This window comes from Peromyscus californicus, unplaced genomic scaffold (genome assembly GCF_007827085.1).
Source record: "Peromyscus californicus insignis strain IS unplaced genomic scaffold, ASM782708v3 Scaffold_7__1_contigs__length_154581171, whole genome shotgun sequence".
Classification (NCBI taxonomy): Eukaryota; Metazoa; Chordata; class Mammalia; order Rodentia; family Cricetidae; genus Peromyscus; species Peromyscus californicus.
This window is the reverse complement of record NW_026294595.1, coordinates 61,680,721-61,703,940: the sequence shown is the minus strand read 5'-3', so window position 1 is coordinate 61,703,940 and position 23,220 is coordinate 61,680,721. Positions and strand designations below refer to the sequence as shown.

The window sequence follows — 23,220 nt, the reverse complement described above, 5'->3', positions numbered from 1 at the left end:
ATACAGCATCCGCTGCATCGTAAAGATACAGTAAAGACTTGCTGAATGACTGGACAGGTAGATGAATGAATCTATCAGCTGACCCTCTCCCATCCTGTTATCCTTTTCGAGCTCCCCTCTTTGGCAGGTGGAATGAAAATAACTGGAATGTTCTAGATTCTCCCGTCTTGCCTGCCTCCGTCTCTCTACTGGCCCCTGTCTCATCTGGTCCTGAGTAAATAAAGAAGCGGCACGTCCACCTTCTTTCTCAGCATTGCTCTCGAGGACAGAAATGATTGACTGCCGGCCGGGCGGTGGTGGCGCACGCCTTTAATCCCAGCACTCGGGAGGCAGAGCCAGGCGGATCTCTGTGAGTTCAAGGCCAGCCTGGGCTACCAAGTGAGTTCTAGGAAAAGGCGCAAAGCTACACAGAGAAACCCTGTCTCGAAAAATCAAAAAAAAAAAAAAAAAAAAGAATAAAAGAAAAAAAAAGAAATGATTGACTGCCCCGCAGGTGAGGACACTGTGACTCAGTGGTTTCAGGGCTTTCCCAAGTGCTGGTGACAGAACTGAGATTGTCCTGAGACCATGTGACTACCACCAGTGCTATGAGTTGGGCACACAGGGTATGGACTGAGGTTGAAGGGTATGGAGAGGGAGGGGAGGGACTCTGAGAGCTCACATCCCAGGACCCAGAAGCTTGCCCCACCCCATGCCCTAATTCTGTGTCAAGCTGCATTCCTACAGTGTGCAGCAAGATCCCTGCACCTCTACCCTGCACCCACTCCCCCAAGGAGGACACCTCCCCACAAGCACACGCTCATGTGCAAGCACATGCTCACACAAACCCAAAGAGGTGGAAGCAATGGCTGCCTTAAATATAGAGACTTTATTGTTGTATAAAAGTGTCCCCTAGAAAATTTATTTATTTAATGTGTATGGGTGTTTTGTATGCATACATGTCTGTGCACAAACGTGCAATGCCCGTGGAGAGACTGGAGTTACAGTTTGTGAGCCACCATGTGAGTGCCAGAAATCAAACCCAGTTCCTCCGGAAAAGCAGCCAGTGCTCTTAAGGGCTAAGCCATCTCTCCAGCCCCAAGATAATTATATACATGATGCCCTATGTCAATAAACATCCCTCTTCCTGAAGAGGAGACATTGCTCAAACACACACACACAAGGGGATAGAGAGGAGTGTCCAAAACGTTTTTGGCCAGCCGGCCAGCTGGTTCCCAAATCCTTTGGGGTAACATGACTCCCTGTCACTGTTTTTAAAACCTTCCGGGACATCAGTTTCAAAACCAATCTTTGACTCCAAGCTCTAGCATTTACACATGGGGAAAAAAAGAGACGCTCTGACAGGGAGGGGTCAACTCAAGGTCATACATCAGCAGTAAGAGTGGGATTTGGGCCCAGAGACCCCTGTGTGCTCCTCTGTCCCCCAAAGCTCGTGGAGTACTCTCTAACAAAAATGTGTGTCTGAGGGAACCAGAGCTGCTCTCTACGCGGCATCTAAATGTCAGGTGGAAGAACTGAGGCCACCATGACCTCACATTTAACCTGGAAATCCACTTGGGAGCAGTCATTCTGCATGTACGGGCTTCAGTGGCACAGCTCCCCTCGCTTGCAGTGAGCTCTGCTGAGGCCCTGGGCAAGGAGTAACTTCCTGCTCCCAACCAAGGAGAATTTACATGAGGCTTTGCTTTAGGTCGTTGGAAATGCAAGCCCACTTGGCCGCTGAAATTTTCTTCTTGGTGATCAAAAGTCCTGAATGGCACTTACATGGCCTGGTTGGTTTGTTTAAAAAACAAACAAACAAACAAACTATGGCAGCTTAATACAGTTCTCCTGGGTAGGCAGAGTCTTTGTGAACACTGGATCTTCAAAGGCGAAGAAGGATCAGGAAAAGCACCATCAAGGGTAGAGCGTGAGGGCTTCTGGGTTAGGGAGTCACAGATGATTTTGTTTTCTCAGCACGGCACTCACGGTACACCAGGAAGGGATGGGCCAATGTCAGGGAAATGGCAAGCCCCATTGACACCTGGGGAGACAGGAAGGAGAGGCTAGTCTAGTAACCCTGAGCCGCACCTATCGCCAACAGAAGGACGGAAGTCCTGCTTGGTCCATATTTCCCACCCAGACACCAAGCTGACCTGAAGGACATGTGGTTTATTTTCACAACTTTTTCTTTCTTGAGATAGATCTCAGGCTGACCTTGAAAGTCTAACCCATCTCCCAAACGCTGGAATTATAGGCACATACCACCACACGTGACTTATTCAGAGCTGAGGATTGAACTCAGGGCCTTGTTCACGCTGAGGAAGCACTCTACCAATGAGCCACAAGCCAGCCCCTATTAAGCCCATTCCATGGGTGAGGAAACAATGGCCTAGAAAGCGCTCGGTGACCTGCATGAGGGGAGGCATCTGGTAGACCTCATCTAAATGCTGAGTTAGGTCTCCTGATTTCACAATTGGGGAATTTCCCTCGGTTTTTACATGTAGCCTCACTAGTCTGGGGACAGATTTAAACACTTGCGTCACCCTTTGATCTTACAAAAATATATCCTATTTATTTGTGTGTGTATGAGTCCAAGTGCCGTGGAGGCCAGAGGACAACTTGTAGCAGCTGGGTCTCTCCTTCCAGCATGGGCCCTAGGGATGACACTGAAGTTGCCACACTTGGCAGCAAGCACCTTACCCCCTGAGCCACCTCTCCTACCCCGATGACCTCTTTTTAATGAGGCAAGCAGCGTCATCAGTGGCCAGAACTGTGACTCCCAAGTGCAGAGACTTCTACATCTTAGCTGTGTGTGACTCTTGAGTATCTGAATTTGTAAGTCATTTAATCTCTTTGATCCTCAATTCCCGCCCCCCCAAAGTTGGAGAGGCCCTCCTAGGACAGGGCCACTAGCATTAACTGGGTATGGGGCCCAGGGATGAAAGTGTGAGGCTCCTGTCCTCAGACAAAGGTAGTCTATGCCATCGTCTCCACAGAGAAGTCAGGGTTGGCCTGCACTGACTGAAAGTGGGCGAAACCTTTTGCTTGAAATTCTGAGAGGATTTTGCATCCTGTTCCGGAGTAACATCTATTTACGTCCACACTCACAAACAACTGTTTTTCTCCAGACCTGTGAAACGCACAGGCTCCCTGGGAAGTGGCACCATGTTAATCCTTGGATCGTAGGAAACCCTGGCTTGAGCCAGGTTGCCGCCTGTGAAAGCCTGAATGTTCCCATTGTGGCACCGTGGAAGCCTCGAGCGCATCCAGGCCTCTTGAGCCAGCTTAGGGTGCCCCCTGCTGGGCCCCATGCGGCAGGTCCAGCCTGGGTATCCTTTCCGGTCCTGGGCCCACACACAGGCTGGCCGCAAACAGGCCCCCACATGGTACTCACATACACGGCGATGTTCTGGGGGGAGAGTTTGAACAGGGGAAACTGCAGTAAAGACACAGTGGCCGACAGGGCCATCACCAGCCCAAACAGCTTCCCAAAGTGCTCTGAAGGGAAGCTAGGGAAGAAAGACAGAGGTTTCAGTGAGTTTTACAGCCCTCTGGCGCCAAGCAGGGGCCTGGTATTTAAGAATGTTTATCAGCCAGCTCCCCTATCTCGAGTCTGCCCTTCACTCACCCACACAGGCCCTTCCTACTCCCACTCTGCTCAGGCCTTCAAGCCACAAGACACAGGCACTGTAATGGGCTCTGGGAAAACAGAAGGGACCAGACCCAGCCTGTGCTTGGGAAGGTCTTAAGGAAAAGACAGACGCAGGTGCTATCCACGGAAGCAAGAACCGAGTGCCAGGGACACAAAGAAGAGAAAACACCTTTCTGGGAGAGAAACAAAAGTGGGCAGTGGAGGGTTCACTGCATAGACAGAGACTCTCACAAAGGCTCTGGTGTGTGTGTGTGTGTGTGTGTGTGAATGCTTCCTCCTGCCCACCTGTATCAATCTCTAGTCATCTTCCCTTCCACATAAGCCCTCACCTGGCCACCTCCGGGAGCATCCCACCCTACAGCTTCTTCGCTGCCAGCCCACTTCCCGTCAGCCCAAGCTCACTTACGCCAGCGTGAGGAAGGCGGCGTTGCACCCATAGAGGAAGGAGCGGCTGATGACTTGCAGGATGAAGGTAACATACTGTAGCTGGATGACAGGAATGGAGGCACACAGGGTAAAGCCCAGGCACAGCAGAGACGTCAAGGCCAGTGAAGGCACCGTGGAGCAGAGCGTTGCAGCCGAGGCCGAGGAACCTGGTTCAGAAGGGAAGAGAGGATGTCTGGAGATGAGCCCAAGGGGGAGCAGGAAAAGCCAGGAAAGATCAGAACTATCCAAAGAGAACCAGGTCACATCTCAATACCAGCTCCTCAGTGTTGATAACTCTCCACCTACATGTCAAATGTGTCTGCTCTTCCCAGATCCCTAGGGGCCCCTAACTCACTCACAGATACAGTGGCCTCTGAACAGGCTCCATACCACTCTTGCCCCCTGCAACCCAGAATCAGAGATGATGGTGATCATCATCATCATCATCATCATCATCATCATCATTATTGTCGTTTATAACACAACTGGTGACGGCAAAGGACTGGAAACCATCTAAACTGTCACCAACAGAGGGACATGGTACCAAGTCCAAGCCAGCCATGTGACTTAGAGGTGGGGAGCAGTCATAAGGGTGAGGAGGGTCTCAGGATAAAGTGTCACAGAAAAGATAACTGCACGACAGTATGAAGGGTGCTCTGCATTTCACCTAAGAAAGGGGGCGTATCTAAGTATATGTTCATGTGGGTGCTTGCTGTATTTTAAAGAAAAACAATAAAAACGCTCACTGGAAGGAGGAAATAAAGGAAAACAAGAAGCAGAGAAGTAACTCAACATCTCGTTTCCCAGTTTTAGTTTTGAGGAAATGCAAATGCTTAACTTGTGAACTGTTTTCAATAAAATTCAAACAGGAAGAAAGCAAGCAAAGCAATCCCAGAATGTAAGAAACAGCAACAAGAAATGAGACCAGTGAACACAACTGTGTCCAGCTGGACTGATGTGCGTGCGTGCGTGCGTGCGTGCGTGCGTGCAGGTGCACAAGCACATGCATGCATGTGCATGCATATGCCTATATAAGTATGTGTGTAGGGTCACTGAAGTATTAAAAAAAAAGAAAAAAAAAGGAGACTGAGTGCAGCAGTACTCCGTATGAGAGAAGATGACATAAATGCATAAAGAGAGGCTATTTGGGTTGGGCAGCAGGAGGGAGGCAGGGGCAGAGGGGGCAGTAAGAGTGAGGGATGAATAAGAATCGCGTTTACTAAATTATGAAATTCCATAATGAAGCCTATAACACTGCACGCTAACTTTAAAAAATTAATTTTAAAAAGAATGAGCATACAAGGAGAGAGCAAGCGCCCTACCGGAAGTCTCCAAACGCTGTTTCCAATAGAGACCCAAGACTAGTCGGACGAATGGCCAGTTTCAAGTGTGGTGCAGGAGACATGTCCAGTTAAACAGACCCAAACCTCGCACTGCCCTCGAAGGCAAGGGTACTGTCTGAAGTTAGTCAGTCATGTCTGAGGGTCCCACATGCTAGACTGCTAAAGTTTCTAGTGGCCAAAGATGGGTCAATGTGAGCCTGAAGAGGAGTGGTGAGGGCCTGTGAGATGGCTCAGCAGGTAAAGGTGCCTGTCACCAAGCCTGGCCATCTGCATCCCATCGCTGAGACCCACACGGTGGAATGAGAGCGCTGAGCCCTACAAATTGTCCTCTGCACTTCACAGGTGCACTCCAGCATGCACCACACACACACACACACACACACACACACACACTCAATAAATAAATAAATAAATAAATAAATAAATAAATAAATAGAATAAAAAATACTTTAAGCTAGGCATGGTAGCACATGCCTTTCATCCCAGCACTCAGGAAGCAGAGGCAGGTAGATCCTTGCAAGTTCCAGTCCAGCCAGGGTGACACAGTAAGAGCCTATCAAAAGAAAGAAGGAGAGAAAGAAAGAAAGAAAGAAAGAAAGAAAAAATAAATAAATAAATAAAGAAAGAAAGAAAGAAAGAGAGAGTGAGAGGGAGGGAGAGAGGGAGGGAAGGAGGGAAGGAGGAAGGGAGGGAGGAAGAGAGAGAAAGAAAGAAAGAGAGAAAGAGAGAGAGAGAGAAAGAAAGAGAAAAGAAGAGAAGAGAAAAGAAAAGAAAAGCTAAAAAATAATAGTGAGGGCCAGGATTGTGGTTCCAAGGGAGAGCACTTGCCTAGCACATGAGAAGCCCTGAGCCTGAGCCCCATCTCCAGTGCTGAAGAAGGTTGGGGGGGGGGGGGGGGAGGATGGGAACATATCAGATACACTGTGCTTAAAATTTTTTTCAAACAAAGCAATCTTCCCTCAAAAAGAAAAAAAAATCAAGTATGATTCTATCTCATGGTATACACATATGAAATTCTCAAAAGTAAAGTTTTTAAAAGAAAAACAAACAAAATTTTCAAAACTCAGACACAAAATGAGACCATTGAGCTTAAGACCATTGTGTCTCCAGCTGAACTCCACAGCACAGTAGCTCCACTTGTCTCGGGTGGGATGTAAAGTCCCTCAGGCACCAACGCATCATCCTGAAACTGGTTAAGCAGGAGGAAGACAAGCATTTACTTCAGCATAAAGAATAGTACGAGAACCCGTGTCTTCTGGAGGAACTGGAGCTGCTGCTAAATGCTGGAGGAAAAGATGGAAATAGCACCCTAATCAAATCATGGGTCTCAGATTGATCACTGTGGTTGCAAAATCATTAGCTGCTCAGGCTGATGGGAAGCTTTATAATGGATGGATCAGACTGTCAAATTCCAAAGCAACTGACCTATGCCAGCAAAGACAGTGATAGCAGGGGCCTGCAAAGGAATCAGAGAAAGGTCACAACTTCATTTCTACTTATTCTCGCCAGAAAAAAGAAAAAAATTATTGAGTCTCCTCCAAGCTTCGAATCTGCCTATTTACAGGAAATGCCCAATCAAAGGAACCCATTCACGAAATACATAAAGGATGCCAAGTCCAAATGTGGGAAATCTGACAGGAAAAATATCCCACGTTCTTCAACAAATAACTGATGTAAATCGTAAAAGAAGAGTATTGGGGCTGGGGATATAAAGTATTTGCTTAGCCTGCATGAGACACGGGGCTCTGTTTCCAGTACTAGAAAAAAAGAAGAGGAGAAAGGGTCTGTTAGCTGGGCGTGGGCAAGCCTGTCATCCCAGCACTTGGGAAGTGACAGCAGAAGGATCAGAAGTTCAAGGCCTCAACGACATAGTGGGTTCAAGGCCAGCCTTGGTTATACAGTAACTTGGAGGCTAACCTAGGCTAGATGAGACCCTGCCTTAAATAAATAAATGCTAAAAAAATAAAAGATGCAAAAGACACATCAACTGAACCTTGTCCTTTCAACTTTGTGTGGACTTTGTATGGAGACACTGAACAAATCAGTCAGGAAACAATGTGCTGAGGAGAGTCAGGGAGATCTGAAAAGCAGCTGCATATTAGAAAATATTAAGAAACCGCTGGGGAGTTTCATGGCGATATTTGTTCGAGAGAGGCTCTGTTTGTTAAGGAGAGCCTATGAAGTATTTGCAAGTAAATACGGTACACTGTCTAAACTTGATTTCAAAATTCTGGTGCAGAGAGCTGAGAGGAGGGAGCAGACAAGCCAACAGTAAACAGTGTTCTCTCCCTGTATCCCTCACCCCCCAGCTCCCAAGGGGTGAAATGTCCCAGCATCCTTCTGTTCTGCCAGTCACACCAGGGATCACGGTCCAACTCTCTAAGGCACAGTGGGAAGCCTGAATCCTTCCTACAATCTCTCCAGGTTTTTCCTGCAACTCTCCTGCACTCTGCACGCTGGCTAGCTTGAATCACTTGCAGGAAGTATCCAGATTCCCGACTGCCTGCTTCCTCTTTCACCAAGATCATGCATGCCATTGTGTTCCTTGGCCACCACCGTCAGGCTCCTCTCCTTTCCCCCACTTCTTCCTCTTTTCCATCCTGGGTTAGTTTCCACTCCCTCCAACTTCCCTAGCAACTCTGCCTCGCCCAGAACAGGTGATAGACCCTTCTCAGTGTCCATAACCCGCTGCATGTTCGCAGAGACTCCCTGATTCACAGTGGAGCCATATCCAGAAAAACCCATAAGAAGCCAAAAATACCATCAAGTCGAAAATGCCTTTAATATACCTAGCCTGTGGGGTATCATGGCTCAGTGTTTGCTAGCTCAAATATGCTCAGAACATTTCACATCAGCGAGGCAAAAACCACCTAATAGAAAGCCTACTATACAGTAAAGTGCCGACTATCTCATGCAACCTGTGGATGATGAAAACAGACATAGAATGGCTGTGTGGGTGTGACTTTGCCTCACCCTAGAATCAGCACTCCATTGGTTACAGATCATTTGTAACTCATGAACTGTAACTACCTGATTACCTTTCTCTACCCTCTGGATTAGGAACAGCCTGGGAAGACAAGCTACACCTAGCTCATCCACTGTTAAGTCCTCCTGGGTCTGGTACTGTGGCTGACACAAAATGTATGACCAAGGGTTGAACGGACAGACGCACCAGTGCAGGGAGAAAGGCTAAAGGCAAAGATAAGATGACTGTGGCAGTCTGTGAAGACCTCTACTCCCGGCTCCCAGTCTCACCTGTCTTTTTGGCTTCCTTCTGATACTTCTGTTTAAGGCAGTCCATGAGCAAGCCATTCCAGGGGGCACACAGCACCCCAAAAAACTGGGTGATGGCGAAGGCATTTGTGAAGGCACTGACTGTACAGAGGGGTTGGATGAGAAGAAATTTCCAAGGTGATTTACAAGAGAAGACTCTCCCATCCTGCCTTTCTCTTCTCCAGCGCTCCTCCCTCCCCAGGCCCTCAGAAACCCTCCTGGAGCACACAGCTTTGCGGGCACAGCACCCATTCCTGGGTCCCTCTCTGAGACCCACCAAAAGACCGCTTCGAGGCCCACCACATACCTTGCACATTGTCACTACCGGCCAGGCTGGTTAACAGAGAGTTGAGACTGCCAATGAAGAAGTAATGCCATAACTGTATGGTGGACAGCCACACCACGTGCAAGATGAATCGACGGGAGAGCACGCAGCTTCGGAAAGAGCGGTGCCCCTGCCCCTGCCCCTGCTGCTGCCCTGGTCCCGAGTTCTCTGATGGAGAAAGAAGGAGCTGGGCATAAGTGACAGGGATAGAGGAGCCAGAGTGACAGTCTGGGGCCTAAGCTCACCTTCCATTCCCGTCTGCTGTGAGCTCCCTAAAGTCCCCTGCCCCTCCACCATGCTCTGTCACATCCTGTCCTTCCACCTTGGATGGCTCTCCTCCTGTTCTTCCGAGTCCTGAAACCTGATCTGTCTGTCCCAGCCTATTCAATGACACTACTTCTGTACCTTCCTGATCTTTCTCGGCCAGGATGGTGAGGTGAAAGACAAGAACACTGGGACCAAGTGAGGATCGGTGACAGACAGCTGTTGTTCTGGCCTTCTGGGTCCCCTGCCTTTCTTTGGTCCCAGAATCCCTCAATTCCTTAGCATTGCCTTGTTACCCCTGGGCCAGTCCAGATCATAAATTAAATGTTCTGTTCCTCACCTGGTTGGCCAAGTAACTCCTTATCCCTAAGTAGGCAGGCTGGCTAAAGACTACAGGAATGCCCAGAGGCAGCCTGGCTCCATAGCTCTGTAGCCCAGCAATTCACTTTCCTCTCGATTATGTGAGCCTTCCACGGTCCTCTTACTCTTTTTATTGTTTGAGACAGGGTCTTATATAGCCCAGACTGGCAATGAACTCACTATGTAGCTAAGGTCGACATTGAACTTCTGATCTCCCTTTCCACTATGCCCAAATGGATGCAGTGCTAGGATTGAACCCAAGGGTTTGCACATGCTAGGCAAGGACTATACTGACTGAGCTACATCCCTGGCCCCTATTCTTTTTTTTTTTTAACAAATAAATTTCATTGTGTGTATTTCAGGCATACAACATGCTGTCATCGGGTACATATAGATAGTAAAATGGTTACCATAGCAAAGCAAATTAACATATCCATCATCTCATATTGTTGCCCATTTTTTTGTGTGCCAAGAACAGCTAAAATCTGCTCATATAGGAGGAAAAAAAAAAATCTCAAATACAATGTAATTCTATTAACTGCCCTGCTCTGGAAACTGCTTTCTCCTGCCCAGCTGCTACTTCTGCCCTATGACCTGCCTCTCTCCATCCCCTCCCTCCCTCCCTCCTCCTATTTTTACCTCTACTGTAGCCAGCACTGGTTTATAATATTCATAACCAAAGACCCAGAGCAGGCAGAAGAGGGAAAGGAGGAAGTGATGGAGACGGGGCAGATGGGAAGAGGTCAGATCCAAGAGACACAAAGAAATGAACACAGATGGCAGCCTTGGTGCCTGCCCTGGAAATCCCAGCAGAGGGCAAGACCAGGGTGTGGGGATCAGGGCAGGGGAAGGCAGATTTCAGCGTGAGGAGAGTTGAAGTGTGTGGCTAAGGTAAGAAAGAAACACTGAAAAGACACAAAGATCCTGCCCTCTCTAGATCCCTCTAAAGTGAGGAGATTGAGAAAAGGCTTATGGGTTCTTCCTTGCCTGGCCTGGCCTCATTCTGAGCCTAGGAAGACACCCTGGAGTTAAGACCACAGGGCTGCCGGTGTCTGCAGGGGACATGGGTGAACCAGCGGGACTCACCTTCCTTTGGTGAAAGAAATTCCTTTGACTGCAGCTCCTTGGTTTCAGGCTCAGCTGCTTTCTTCTCTTCCTTTCTGGTGCCAAACCTGGAGCACAAGCTGTGGAAACAGAAGCCCCGGCAGCCAGGCCAAGGACTGTGAGCTGGACCAAAACCAGACCAGAGGAAACACTGCAGAGGATCCTTCTCTCTCTGCACATGGAGCCACTTTTGAACAACCCTGATGGACAAGTGGCATCCCAGGCCAATGAAATCAGGATGTCTACTGGCTAAGGGCCCAGTTTCCATTTCTCCATTTTATTTTTGATTGTAATGATGATCTGATTGATTCTCATAGGCAGACAAGTCTGGGGTACTCTGGAAGTACGGAAGAAGAGGGTGGACCTTACTCCACGTCTCAGCTCTGACTCTTTCTCACTGGACTGCCGCTTACACACTGGAGCCTCATTTTCTCAGATGGAAAACAAAGGCAAGGCTATCAGTGGGAAAGGTGACCACGAGAACGAAGAGCACATGGGGCATAACCAAAAGCAAGTGAGCAGCAAATGAAGACACCTCCCCGGCTCCCTATGACCGACATGATTGTGGCATTCGCCTCCTCTGTCTCCATCCTCAGCAATGGACTCGGCCTGTTTCTCACCATCACCTAGGCTAGACGTGTGAGCTGCTTCAACTAAGAGAATGTAGCATACAAGTGACACATCAATGTAGCATACAAGTGACACATCAGTTCCAAGTCGAAGATCCATGGGCATTTCTGTCCCCTCTTCGAACCCTGGAACCACAACGTGCACACGCTCAAGCAAGCCTGCTGGAGCATTAGCCTGTGACACCAACATGCCTGTCACTCCAAACCCAATGTAAGCGAGGGCATGGCAGGCCAGCCAACTCCCTGCTAACACATCAGATGATCAGAGGCATAAGTGATAAGATCATCCAAGTCTGGCTCTGATGTAAGAAATAAAGTCTTAGGGGCCGGAAAAATGGCTTAGCCATTAAGAGGATTTTCTGCTCTTTCGGAGGATCGAGGCTTGGTTCCCAGCACCCACATGGCAGCTCACACCCATCTGTAACTCTATTTCTAGGGGACCTGACATCTTTTTCTGACCTCCGGGGGCGCCAAGAACACACATGGTACACATGCATTTACACAAGCAAAACACTCATACACAGAAAATAAAAATGAGTAAATCTTAGGAAGGAAGGAAGGAAGGAAGGAAGGAAGGAAGGAAGGAAGGAAGGAAGAAGAAAGGAATGAAAGAAGAAAGAAAGAAGGAAATGCTTAGCTAACTACTCTTCTCAGACTTAATCATTCCCTTTTCCTGCCTCAGATCAGGTGGGGCACTGGCCAATCATGCTTACCCATAACTGTAGTTGGGAGGCAGTGGGTAAGGGATATGTCCCCGAGGCATCAGGAGAAAAGTACGCCCAACATGCCAGGCACTGCAGACCGACAAGAAGAGGAAGGAAGCCCAGAGTTTGATGCCCCGTTCATGAAGGAGCTGTGGAGAAAGGAGTAACACATCAGAATAACACCAAGAGAGTTATAGAACATAGTCAAAAGTGAAGAGAAAAAGGTCTGTGGGTAAGGGAAGGAGTGAACAAAAATGTGGTATAGCCACTTGGTGGAGTATTACTCAGCCTCGAAGAAAGAAAGACTATCATGGCACACACCACAGTACAGATGAACCTTGAGAACAGGACATCAAGTGAAGACATCAGCCACATAAAGACAAATTCTGTATCATTCTACTTACAAGAGATTCCTGGGATAGTCAGACTCATAGGAAATAGAATGGCAATTGCTAGAGGCTGGAACCAGGGTGCAAGTAATGAGGAACTTGTGTGAGCGAGTACAGGGTTCCAATTTTATAATGTGAAAATTTCTGGAGATGGATGGTGGTGCTGGTCACTCAGCAGCATAAATGTGTTTAAAATTACTAACCCTCCTGTACACTTAAAAAATGGTTATGGGTCAGCAGGATGGGTCAGTGGGTAAAGGTGCTTGCTGCCAAGATTGATGATCTGAGTTTAAAACCCGTAACCCACATGATGGACAGACTCCTTCAAGTTGTCTTCTGACCTCCACAGACAGGCTGCGCCCACCCACCCACCCACCCCCGACACACACACATCAATAGATGATTTTTTAAAATTCTGATAGCAAATTTTATGCTATATGTATTTCATCACGTGTGAAAATTGTAGGAGGCAATAGCTGGAAGCCACATTTCCAAAATCTTCAACACAGCCTCCTGCCTGCCCTCCTGGAGCTGCCCAAGGACTCCTGGTCTTCACGTTCCTTCTCTCAGGGCCCAGTAGGGGAGCCATCTTGTCACCTGGCCTTACAGTCTTGTGGAACCTCCTCACATGACTCTCTGAGATCTTTTAGCCTAATGCTATTCCTCTCCAGTAGCAAGACGTCCTTCTGGCCAACTCTTCACACAAGAGTTCAGCTTATGAAACACGTCTGTGGGAGCCACCCTCCCCTGTTGAAACACGTCTGTGGGGGCCACCCTCCCCTGTGTCCTCCTGCGTAACTCACAGAACAAAGGGAACCTCCAGGTTAGAAACCACAAATTGAGACAAACCTCTTCCTTGTACGGAGAGTGACATTGGGGTCTGGAAAAGCAAGATGGCCACAGAGGAAGCAGCTGAGTCATAGTAAACCAAGAACCCACTTCTGCTCCAGCCCTTCCCTTCCACCTCTGAAGAGGAGATTCGTCAAGGGAAGGGAACCCGGTGGCTCTTGCACCAGGAGCTGAGGGTCTATCGAGCCCCCAGCACTCAGACTCTCTACCCAAGGTGCTCATGGGACTAAGTGAGGCTCCTGAGCCCATGAGTGGTCTAACCAAAGCCCAGAGGGAGTCCCAGGTTGGACAGTTTGGGATTCACCATTTTTCACTCATGTTGCTCAGTCATTGTGTCCCAGCTTGTTGCCTCATACAAATCAGGGTTACTGCAGTGTCACCTACTACCCCTTCAAAGAGGAAGGACAGAGAAAGACCGGGAAGAAGAGTTTCTGTTGTTGCGACAAGGTCTTGGGTAGGCCAGGCAGGCTCCAAGCTCACTGTATAAAATGACCTTGAACTTCTGCCCACCCCCCCCTGCCTTCAGCTCCCTTGTGCTGGGATTACAGGCATGCTACCAAGCCTGATTATGCAGTGCTGGGGGTTGAACCTTGGGCTTTGTGCGTGCGAGGCAGGCATTCTAACAACTGGGCTAGTCCCCAGCCTAAAGGTTTTCTTTCTACCCTGCTCTCACCCTCCTTCAAGGAGGAAACGTCCTCTGAAGTTAGACACTATACACCCGCTTTATCTCATTTGCAAGGGTTTTATGACATGCCCAGCTCTACCTGTCACTGGTAGTAGAGACAGCGTTTGCCATGATTACTTTAGACCAATCAGAATCCATCCCGTGGGTTAGTAAGGCACTAGCCAGATAAAACTGTTAGCAATGACTTAAATACTAAAATCACTAGCAAAGCCCGATCTGGTGATTCCTGTGTGTAACCTCAGCCGAAGGCAGAATGATGGAGAGTTTGAGGCTAGCCTGGGCTACAAGATTCAGTCCAGCCTGCCCTACACAGTCAGATGATGTCTCAAAAATAAATTAATTGAGGCTAGGTGTCACGAAGCATGTCTATAATCCTGGCACTTGGAAAACTGGGGAAGAAAGATCATGAGTTTGAGAGCAAACTGGACTACATAGTGAGTCTTGGGCCAGCTTAAGAGGCCTTGTCTTAAATAATAACAACAATTAATCCATTTCATTTAATAAAAACAAAAGCATTAGCAGAATGGTTGTTAATGGGCCACTAACATCCTTGCCAACAGTTTGTTCTCCTGACACTCATGACTAGTCCTTGAGAGAGCAAGAAAGGCCCCTACGTAGTCCCTGATGCCCTACTAGCCCTTCCTACCCCCTTTTCCAAAGCTGAAGTTGACATCAGGAAATGCCCCCTTCTACAGAGTTCCCAGTTTCTGTCCATCCCTGACTCAAGGATATCATGACATTTTCCTTCCTCACTGAGTAAAGAGTCTAGTCTCAATGTAAAGAGGGAGCTTAGAGGTCACCACCTCAGTTCTAGAAACAGACAGGCCTAAGTGCAAGTTCAAATATCACAGTAACCAACACAGAACCTTTGGAAGCATCATGACCTCCCTGAGACTCAAATGTGTCACCGGAGGAATGAGATGTAGATAGTGCCTACCTCCAAGGCTGGCAGAAATCATGACAGGACAAGTGTCTGGTATGAATAAGGGCTCAAGGGCTCAATAAATGTTGAGTAATAGTATTACATGTGTGAATACATGAATAGAATTGCATGTGTGTGACAGTGTATGGAGGCCAGAGGACAGTCTCGGGTGTCCTTCCTCGGGAGACAGGGTCTCTCACTGGCCTTGTGATTTGCCAAGTAAACAGAGCTGGCCACAGAGATTTGCCTGTTTCCAATACCCTGCACCGGGATTACAGGCACACACCAGGGCACTCTGCTTTTTCACGTGGGTTCTGGGAATCTAACTCGGGTACTCGTGCTCACACAGCAGGCACTTTACTCACTGGGCTATCCCCTTAACCCAGCTACTGGTATTTTTACCTTAATGATGAGGAAGAGTGCTGAGGAGGAGTCAAATGCTCCATTGTAGAGGGTGATGATGGTTGAACGGTGTTTGCCAAAGAGATTCCCAATCTGGAGAAGACAAGTCTAGCTGACTTATTTATTCACGAAACAGTTATTTTCCCTCCTCAGCATCCAGCTGGGGCCAGGCATGATTAATATCCCAACCCCCTTTCACCCCAATTCCTCCCACCCTGGTTTGGGTCAACCCCTCTGGAAACAAACAACGTCCCCATCTCCCCCAGGTTCCTGGGCTAAAGAAGAGGGACACACGCTCACACCTGTAAGTTGGTGATGAGGAACAGCATTCCTCCAACGGCGAGCATGGGCATGGCCAGGAAGAGCAGCACGGCAGAGTCTGCAACCATGAGAGTCACAGAAGTGTGATTTCCTTGTAGCCCAAAGGCGCAGAAGCCGTACACACCCATCTCTCCCCCAGGAGGCTCCTCTCCCAGCAGCTTCAGACTCCCAACAACACAGAGCCCTCGGAGCTCAGTCCACCAGCCTGCTGGTGTCCTTTGAGGGCTTCAGAGAATGGTCCAGAGACTCCCCAACCGTGAGGTGTCCTGAGACCCTCTTCTCCTCACCAAAGATGGTCCTGGGTCTCCGGTAGACCACAAATACCTGCTCCATCACTGTGGTAGAAGAGGGCTCTGGAGATGGTCCCCAAGTCCACCTCAAAACCACTGCATAGCCAGGACCTCGAGCTACCTTCTGAACCTGCATCATCACTCTCCCTCCTGCTACACAGGACACAAGAGACTACCCTGCCTCACGGGAGCACTGTGAGAACTGAAAGAGAAACGCTTGTGACCTTTCCCTTTTGTTTGTGAAACTTGGAGCATTCCCCTTGGGGCAAGATTGGCATGAGAAACGTCGCATGAAATTAAGCATGCTCCTGGTTCTAAACAAAACAACAAATACAAGCAAGCAAGCCAACAGGACATACAAGTAGCAGGCCTCCTAAGTGTTGGACCGTCTCTAAATGACTCAAAATCACTGAAAAAGTGATTTTTTTTTAAAGGAACAATTTTGGCTAGACAGTGGTGGCGCACGCCTTTAACCACAGCACTTGGGGGTCAGAGGCGGGCAGATCTCTGAGTTTGAGGCCTCCTGGTCAACAGAGTTCCAGGACAGCCAGGACTACACAGTGAAACCCTGTCTCAGGAGAAAAAAAAAAAAAAAGGAACAATTTTTGCACCAGGTAATCCAAAGCTTGCTGGTGTATTAGGCCTGTGCCAGCACCCTCTGGTTTTTGGTTTTTTGTTTTGCTTTTCACATTTGTGTGTGTGTGTGTGTGTGTGTGTGTGTGTGTGTGTGTGTGTGTGTGTCATGTGCACACACACTGGCATACATGTGAAGGTTAGACTTGGTGGCAGGCACCTTTACCTGCTAAGACATCTTGACAACCCCTTAACATCCTCCTAAGTAACTACAGTTCTATGCCTAGAGAAGCTCTGGAAAGAGATGGTTTCAGAGATGAGTCACACTATTTGCCATTCACTTTCTGTTGTTAACAAATGTATATCTCTCCTAATGAGCTAAAGATTGGAGATCAGTTTCACAATAAAATCACCCTAGCCTCAATACTTATCCCAAAATAAAAGTCATGATTTATGGAAGAAGAGAGATTTTTGCTGGGCTGGTGTGGCGGTTTGAATACAGACGGCCCCCAGAGGCTCATGTATTTGAATGCTTGGTCGTGAAGGAGTAGAGCTACTTGACAGGGACCAGGAGGCGTGGCCTTGTTGAAGGAAGTGTGTCACGGGGGAGGTGAGCTTTGGGGTTTCAGAAGCCCAAGCTAGGCCCACTCTCTCTCTTTTTCCTGCCCCCGTGGATCCAGTTCTAGAATTCTCAGCGACCTCGCCAGCACCATGTCTGCCTGTGCGCCGCCCACCATGCTGATACTGGACTGAACCTCTGAACTGTAAGCCGGCCCCAATTCATGCTTTCTTTTATGAGTTGCCGTGGTCAGGGCATCTCTTCACAGCCACAGAACACCGACTGAGACAGCTGGGGAGAGGCCCTGCAAGCATGAATATCTGTGGCCAGCAAGTAGAGCCTGATCATCAAGCTCTAGGTAAAATGAGAGATTGTTGCCTCAAAAACACAAGGCATCTGAGGGGCCTGAGGTACACTTCTGGCTTCTACTTACATGTACACACACACTACATGCACACTCAAGTGAGAGCACATTGTCTACACTCACACACACACACACACAAGTAAATAATAATATAAATAAATCATAGATTTTTTGCTCAAAGCTCACAAATGTAAATACACACATAAGTTAAAATAAGTAATTAAGTAGAGGCTTATTGCTTAAACTTACAAATGTGACTCCTGTGGGATTTGTTTGGACCAAAACACTCAGGCCCTGGATTTGCTAAACACAAGTGGAGCCTCCCTCATGAGTTCAGCTGGCTCTAACACAGCTATTATGCAACGTATTTACATGTTTTTTTATGTCTCAACCCCCAAAATTAAGCCACCTAATCTGACCCTGGGGAAGAATGTTGGGAGTTACCTCTTGGCCAGCCTAACCACACGCTTCCAGGCCCACTTCCCACATATTTATCTGTGGCCTCCGGCAAGTCCTCAGACTCAGCTGATGCTCTCTCATCCCATCTCACCCCACCTCAGTTTTCCATCCCACACAACAAAGGAAACGAAAACAGACAAGACTGGAATTTCCAGACTTTTAGAGTAATCATTGGAAGCAATTGTGTGTGTGTGTGTGTGTGTGTGTGTGTGTGTGTGTGTGTGTGTGTGCAACAGGGTTGTCAATTTTTATTCTGCTAAGCGAAGATACTTTCGAAATTATCCTTCATGTTACAGAAAACAAGAAAGCATTTTCATACTGGGTAGATGTAATTCTCTCCTCAGTGGGATAAATTTTTCACAGACAAGCAACAACTCAGCAAACTCTCAGGGACTCTTATCGAATCTCTCTGGAAATACCACAGGCCCCTTGCCTCCGTACCTGTCCCCTCCATCCACTCCCCAAGCTTGTCCCCCCCCCCGCCCCGCCCCCACCTGCCGGCACTCACCTGCCGTGGTGAAGGCAATGGTGAGTGTGGCACAGGTGTAGAAAAATCTGGAATACAGAAGCACCCAATCAAAAGACGGACCCTGAGTGTGGTGGTATTTTGTTTGTGCGCTAACAAATAAAGCTTGCCTGAAGATCAGAGGGTGGAGTTAGCCATTAGCTAACCATAGAGGTCTGGAGGTCTGTATAGACGGGAGACAGGAAGTGATATGGCTGGGCAGAGACAGGAATATAAGGCAGGCGGAGCCAGGAGCTCGGCCCCTTTTCAATAGGAGGATTCAGGGAGGTTAAGAGGTGACTTTGGCTGCTCTTCTACTCCTCTGATCTTTCTGCATTTACCCTGATATCCGACTCCAGGTTTTCAGTATTAAGACCAATTAGAATTCACGCCACACACGAGGACCTAACAGGAGTCTGCTCCACATCCAAGACTAGATAGAACTTGACAGCATTCTCAGCCAAAGAACTCCAGAGGCACAGACACTTCTGAGAGGCTCAGCACCAGAGAAGTCCTGACAGACCGAGATATGGACCTGACTCCACAGATAGTAAATCTCAGTTGTAAACTTGATGAGAACCTAGAGTCACCTGGCAATGAGGTAATCACATTAGCTGATCTGCGAAGACCCATCTTGACTTGGGTGAACTATTCCCATGGCAGGGGATCCTGGACTATATCAAACAAGGAAAGTGAGCTCGGCACCAGCATTCATCCTCCGCTTGACTACAGATGCATGTGAACAGATCCCTTGAAACCCTGCCGATGTGACGTCCCCACCGTGATGGACTGTAACCTGAAACTGTGAGAAAGAGCTTTCTCCCTTAAGCTGCTTTTATCAGGGTATTTTATCCTAGTAACAGGAAAGTAACTAAGACAATGCACTTGCTCCTCCCAGAGTCTAAGGCTAAACTGGGAAGTCTTGGATAATAATGTCCTCAACTGAGGACATGATGTGTGAAAGACTTGGGAGCACAGTGGGCAGAGCACAGGCCCTCTTGTCCTGAGGCCAGCCCCTTGGGAAAGGGGCCTGATGCCTAGTCTGCAAATCAAAACCTTGAATTCTGATTCCTCCTCCACATATGACTTTGGACATAGTGCTGCCTTTTTCTGGGCCTCAGTGGCCTTTTCTAGAAAAGGAAAGGGTTACCACATGCAACCAGGAATAGCTATGAATCTGAACTAACAGAATCATAAACGTAGCAAAAATGTTATCAAGAATTTGTGTGCGTGCATGTAACTGGACTTTGTGGTTGTTGAGAGTTCAGGTGACAACTTGGTGTTGCAATGTCTGGAAGGGTTGGACGTGCCTGGATCAGACTGATCTAGATTCCAAACTCAGAGTCATTGAGTTTGAAGCTAGCGGTGGGGCTTAGAAGTTGTGGTGGCTGGAATGAGAATGCCCCCCCATCAGTTCACACATTTCTGTACTGGTTCCCAGCTGATGGACAGGACTACTAGAAGGCACGGCCTTGTTGGAAGGAGTGTGTCACTGGTGGCTGGCTCGGATACTTCAAAAGCCTGCAGCCACCCCCAGTGTACTCTCTGCTTCAAGCTTTGTGGATCCAGATGTGAGCTCCAGATGTGAGCTCTTATCTGCTGTTCCAGCTGACTAAGGCCATGCCTTCCCTCCACCATCAAAGACTCTGGCATCATAAGCCCAATGAAATGCTTCCTTTTATAAGTTGCCTTGGTCATGGGTTTTTGTTTGTTTGTTTGCTTGCTTTTTTTTATCACAGCAACAGAAAAGTAGCCAATACAGAGGCAGACACTTGCCTGGTTTGCATGAAGCCCTGGGTTTCATTTCCAGCAGCATTAAAAAACAACAAAGTTGCCGGGCGGTGGTGGTGCACTCCTTTAATCCCAGCACTCAGGAGGCAGAGGCAGGCGGATCTTTGTGAGTTCGAGGCCAGCCTGGTCTACAGAGTGAGATCCAGGAAAAGGCACAAAGCTACACAGAGAAACCCTGTCTCAAAAAACCAAAAAAAAAAAAAAAAAAAAAAGTTAAGTGATTCCAGGATAAATCCTAAGGTTCCAGGGCCCCTTTAGTGGTGGAGGACTTTGCAAAGATAGATAACAAAAGCCGGACCATAAAGAAGTTCAAAGGACACACGGTGGGAAGAGACAACAGAAACAAAAATTCAAGCTTCTGTCTGACTTAACACTCACTGTTCTCCCAGAAGCCTAAAGTGTACGGAACTTGCTTCACTCTGCTTTCCCATCCTTCTGACAGCTCTTCACATATATGCTCCTGCTCTAGGCTATATGAGGATCAGCAGACCCTGCTTATCAGCAAACTTGGCCGTGAGCATTATAATAATCAGGAGGCAGCAGAACGCCGTGAAAGCAACATGAGGCCCCTGGCTCCTCTGCAAGGGAAACTCCCATTGCAAGAGCCGCTACCTTAGGCAGAGGGAACCTGAAATTCCACCATTGGGGTTGCCCAGAAAACGATGAGCAGGGGAGAATGAAGACACAGACTGAGCTACCTAGATGTGAGGCTGGTTATGAGACTGGTTCCAGGGACGAGGGAAGCGGAGAGCATTGCTCTACATTGGTTAGTTTTGTAACCCGGGCCTCTCAGGAAGCTGAGCATGTAACAGGATAATACATTACTGCCTGCAGGGGAAGGAGCAAAGAAAAGGGAAGCAAAGAGATAGGAAGAGGGTGGCCCTTCTCCCTCACCTCTGCCCAGACTGGAGCTTTAGACTTACATGCCTATAAGGCGGGCCACAGTCGTCTTGAAGCGGTCAAAGATATAGCCAGTGGGGAAGGTCATGAAGTTGTTCATGAAGGATGCCAGGGTGAAGATGAGTGAGAACTTCTCATCCTGAGCTTTGGAGCCTGGGAAAGAAAAGCTCTTAGGAACCCAGGTTACGTGAGCCAAAATCAGAACCACTCCTACCTTCCCACCAGGCTAGCTCCCAGACTAGGCTCCCCTCTATCTTGAACAACTTTGCTGATCAGAAAGCTGACTATCCAGTTGCAGTAAAATGTAGAGGTCTCTACGGGCCCTTTAAAAGCTGAGACTTCCTTCCTTGACACCCTCTTCACAGAGGACTCTGACAGTCCCTCCCTCATAGAAAGGCTGGCAGATGAGTGGTGAACGGGGTCCTCCCTACTCTCTTCCATCTCCTAGGAACCAGCCATAGCTTCCTTTAAAAAAGCATCTTTGTCCTTACCAGGGGGGCCTGTTGCATTGCTTCTGAGCCCGCAGTCCTGTTCACGGGGCTCTACAAAGTAGCATTGTTCTTTGAACACATACACCAGCGAAGTCCAGCCAAAGAGGACACCAGCAAAACCAATGCATTCCAGCAGCCCAGTCAAGAGGGTGGCCAAGTAAAGGGCCAGGCCCCGGCTTGCCATGGTCTGAGGTGAAGTGGATCCACAAATCCTACCCTGAACTTCTGAGACGGACCACTAGTGATGTGTGGAAAATTCCTTTGGCAAGCTCTCAGCTTCAAAGAGCCCTCTTGCTCCAGCAGTCTCTGGGCTGGGCAAGGAGTACCATGGGATGGTTTGTCTGGATCCTGGAAAATAAGGCACAAACAGCCTGGTACCGGAAGCTTGTGGGGAAGGCCGCGGTGGGAAAGGGGTCCTCAGGAGAAGAGCGTGATGCTTTGGGAAGTGAAAACTTTCATACATGACAAGGGAATGGGGCTTAGCTGTAGGACACAACGATCTGGGGTTCATTCCCAAACACGGAAAAACAAAAACAAACAATAACAACCACAAACAAACAAACAAACAAAAATACTGTTCACACCTCCTCATACTCTGTGAAACCACCCAGGAGTAAGAAGATAAGGCAGGTCTCAAAGGCAAAACGTGCCATAGAGGAAAAGACTATCCTACCCAAAGTATGGGGGAAAAGACTATCCTACCCAAAGCAGGAACCCTAACTTGAAAGTCTGAACACAGTCCACTGCAAGAGCAGCCACCGTAAGTCATGCAAATGCTCGGTCTAGCAGCTGGAGCTCTTCAATGCGCCATTGTGAAATAAAAAACTTCTGAAGGTTTTGTGAACTTGCCTCAAGGTCGCTCGGCTAGTTGGTCACTGTGCAAAAAATACCCCAACAAGACCCTTGTCTAGGAGGACCACAAACCCCATGCCCCGCTGCCTCTACCAACATCTATCAACTTCCACCAGCCCCAGAGGTCAGGCCCGGTCCAACAGCCGCTCTCTCCCAGATTGCTGTCCCCGAAGCCTCACCGCCACCAGGTCCCCACCCTGCCGGTCTCTGCACGGCCCGACCCAGCCCAGCCCAGCCTGGCCTGACCCGCCGGCTCTCTTACCCGGTCCTACTCGCGCGCTTCAAGCCTGCTGGTCGGGGTTGTTCCCGCGCGCGCCTGGGCTGTTTCCCTGCTCCCGTCGCCCCTCCCAGTCCTCTGCTCACCTCCTCCCGCTCGCCCCCTCCCGGAAGGGCTTGGGACACGCCCCCTGTCTCCATCACTTCATTTTTTTTTTTTTTTTTAACCTCAACAGCTGTGTAGGATCCGGACAGGGTCTCTTTTGCTCTCTTTTGCCTGCCTTTAAGCCGTTAGGTAACCCTGCCTCTGCCGCCCCTAACCAAGCTAGTTTTAACACAGTTCCAGGCACTGGTCCAGTCATAGGGACCAAGGAGCACAGCTCACAGAAAGCTTCTAAGCACTTGGATGCACGCACATCACATCGTGTCTCCAATGCTTTACCTCGTCCACTTGGGTGGGCACAGAACACACGGTTTCCCGCTTGTTCACTAGCTCATTCCCCACTCCAAGCTTATCCCCAGAGCTGCCAGGGAAATCAAGGAGCTGGGATCAGGGCAGGGATGCTTATCAGAAACCATCATTGGAGGTA

The 23,220-nt window shown here is 48.5% G+C and overlaps 1 protein-coding gene across 1 annotated transcript; it reads right to left on the bottom strand.

Moving 5' to 3' along the window:
* Window positions 1–849: 849 nt before the first annotated feature.
* Window positions 850–22,757, bottom strand: Slc43a3 (solute carrier family 43 member 3). Its single transcript, XM_052725405.1, has 13 exons — window positions 22,677–22,757; window positions 21,563–21,910; window positions 21,095–21,224; window positions 18,384–18,430; window positions 15,612–15,688; window positions 15,310–15,402; window positions 12,072–12,211; window positions 10,712–10,809; window positions 8,984–9,169; window positions 8,659–8,778; window positions 4,041–4,227; window positions 3,377–3,491; window positions 850–2,023 (listed from the first exon to the last, which is right to left on the bottom strand). Exons 2-13 carry the CDS (start codon window positions 21,744–21,746, stop codon window positions 1,925–1,927), a joined length of 1,476 nt encoding a protein of 491 aa, XP_052581365.1. The 5' UTR covers window positions 21,747–21,910; window positions 22,677–22,757; the 3' UTR covers window positions 850–1,924.
* Between the last annotated feature and the right edge of the window lie 463 nt (window positions 22,758–23,220).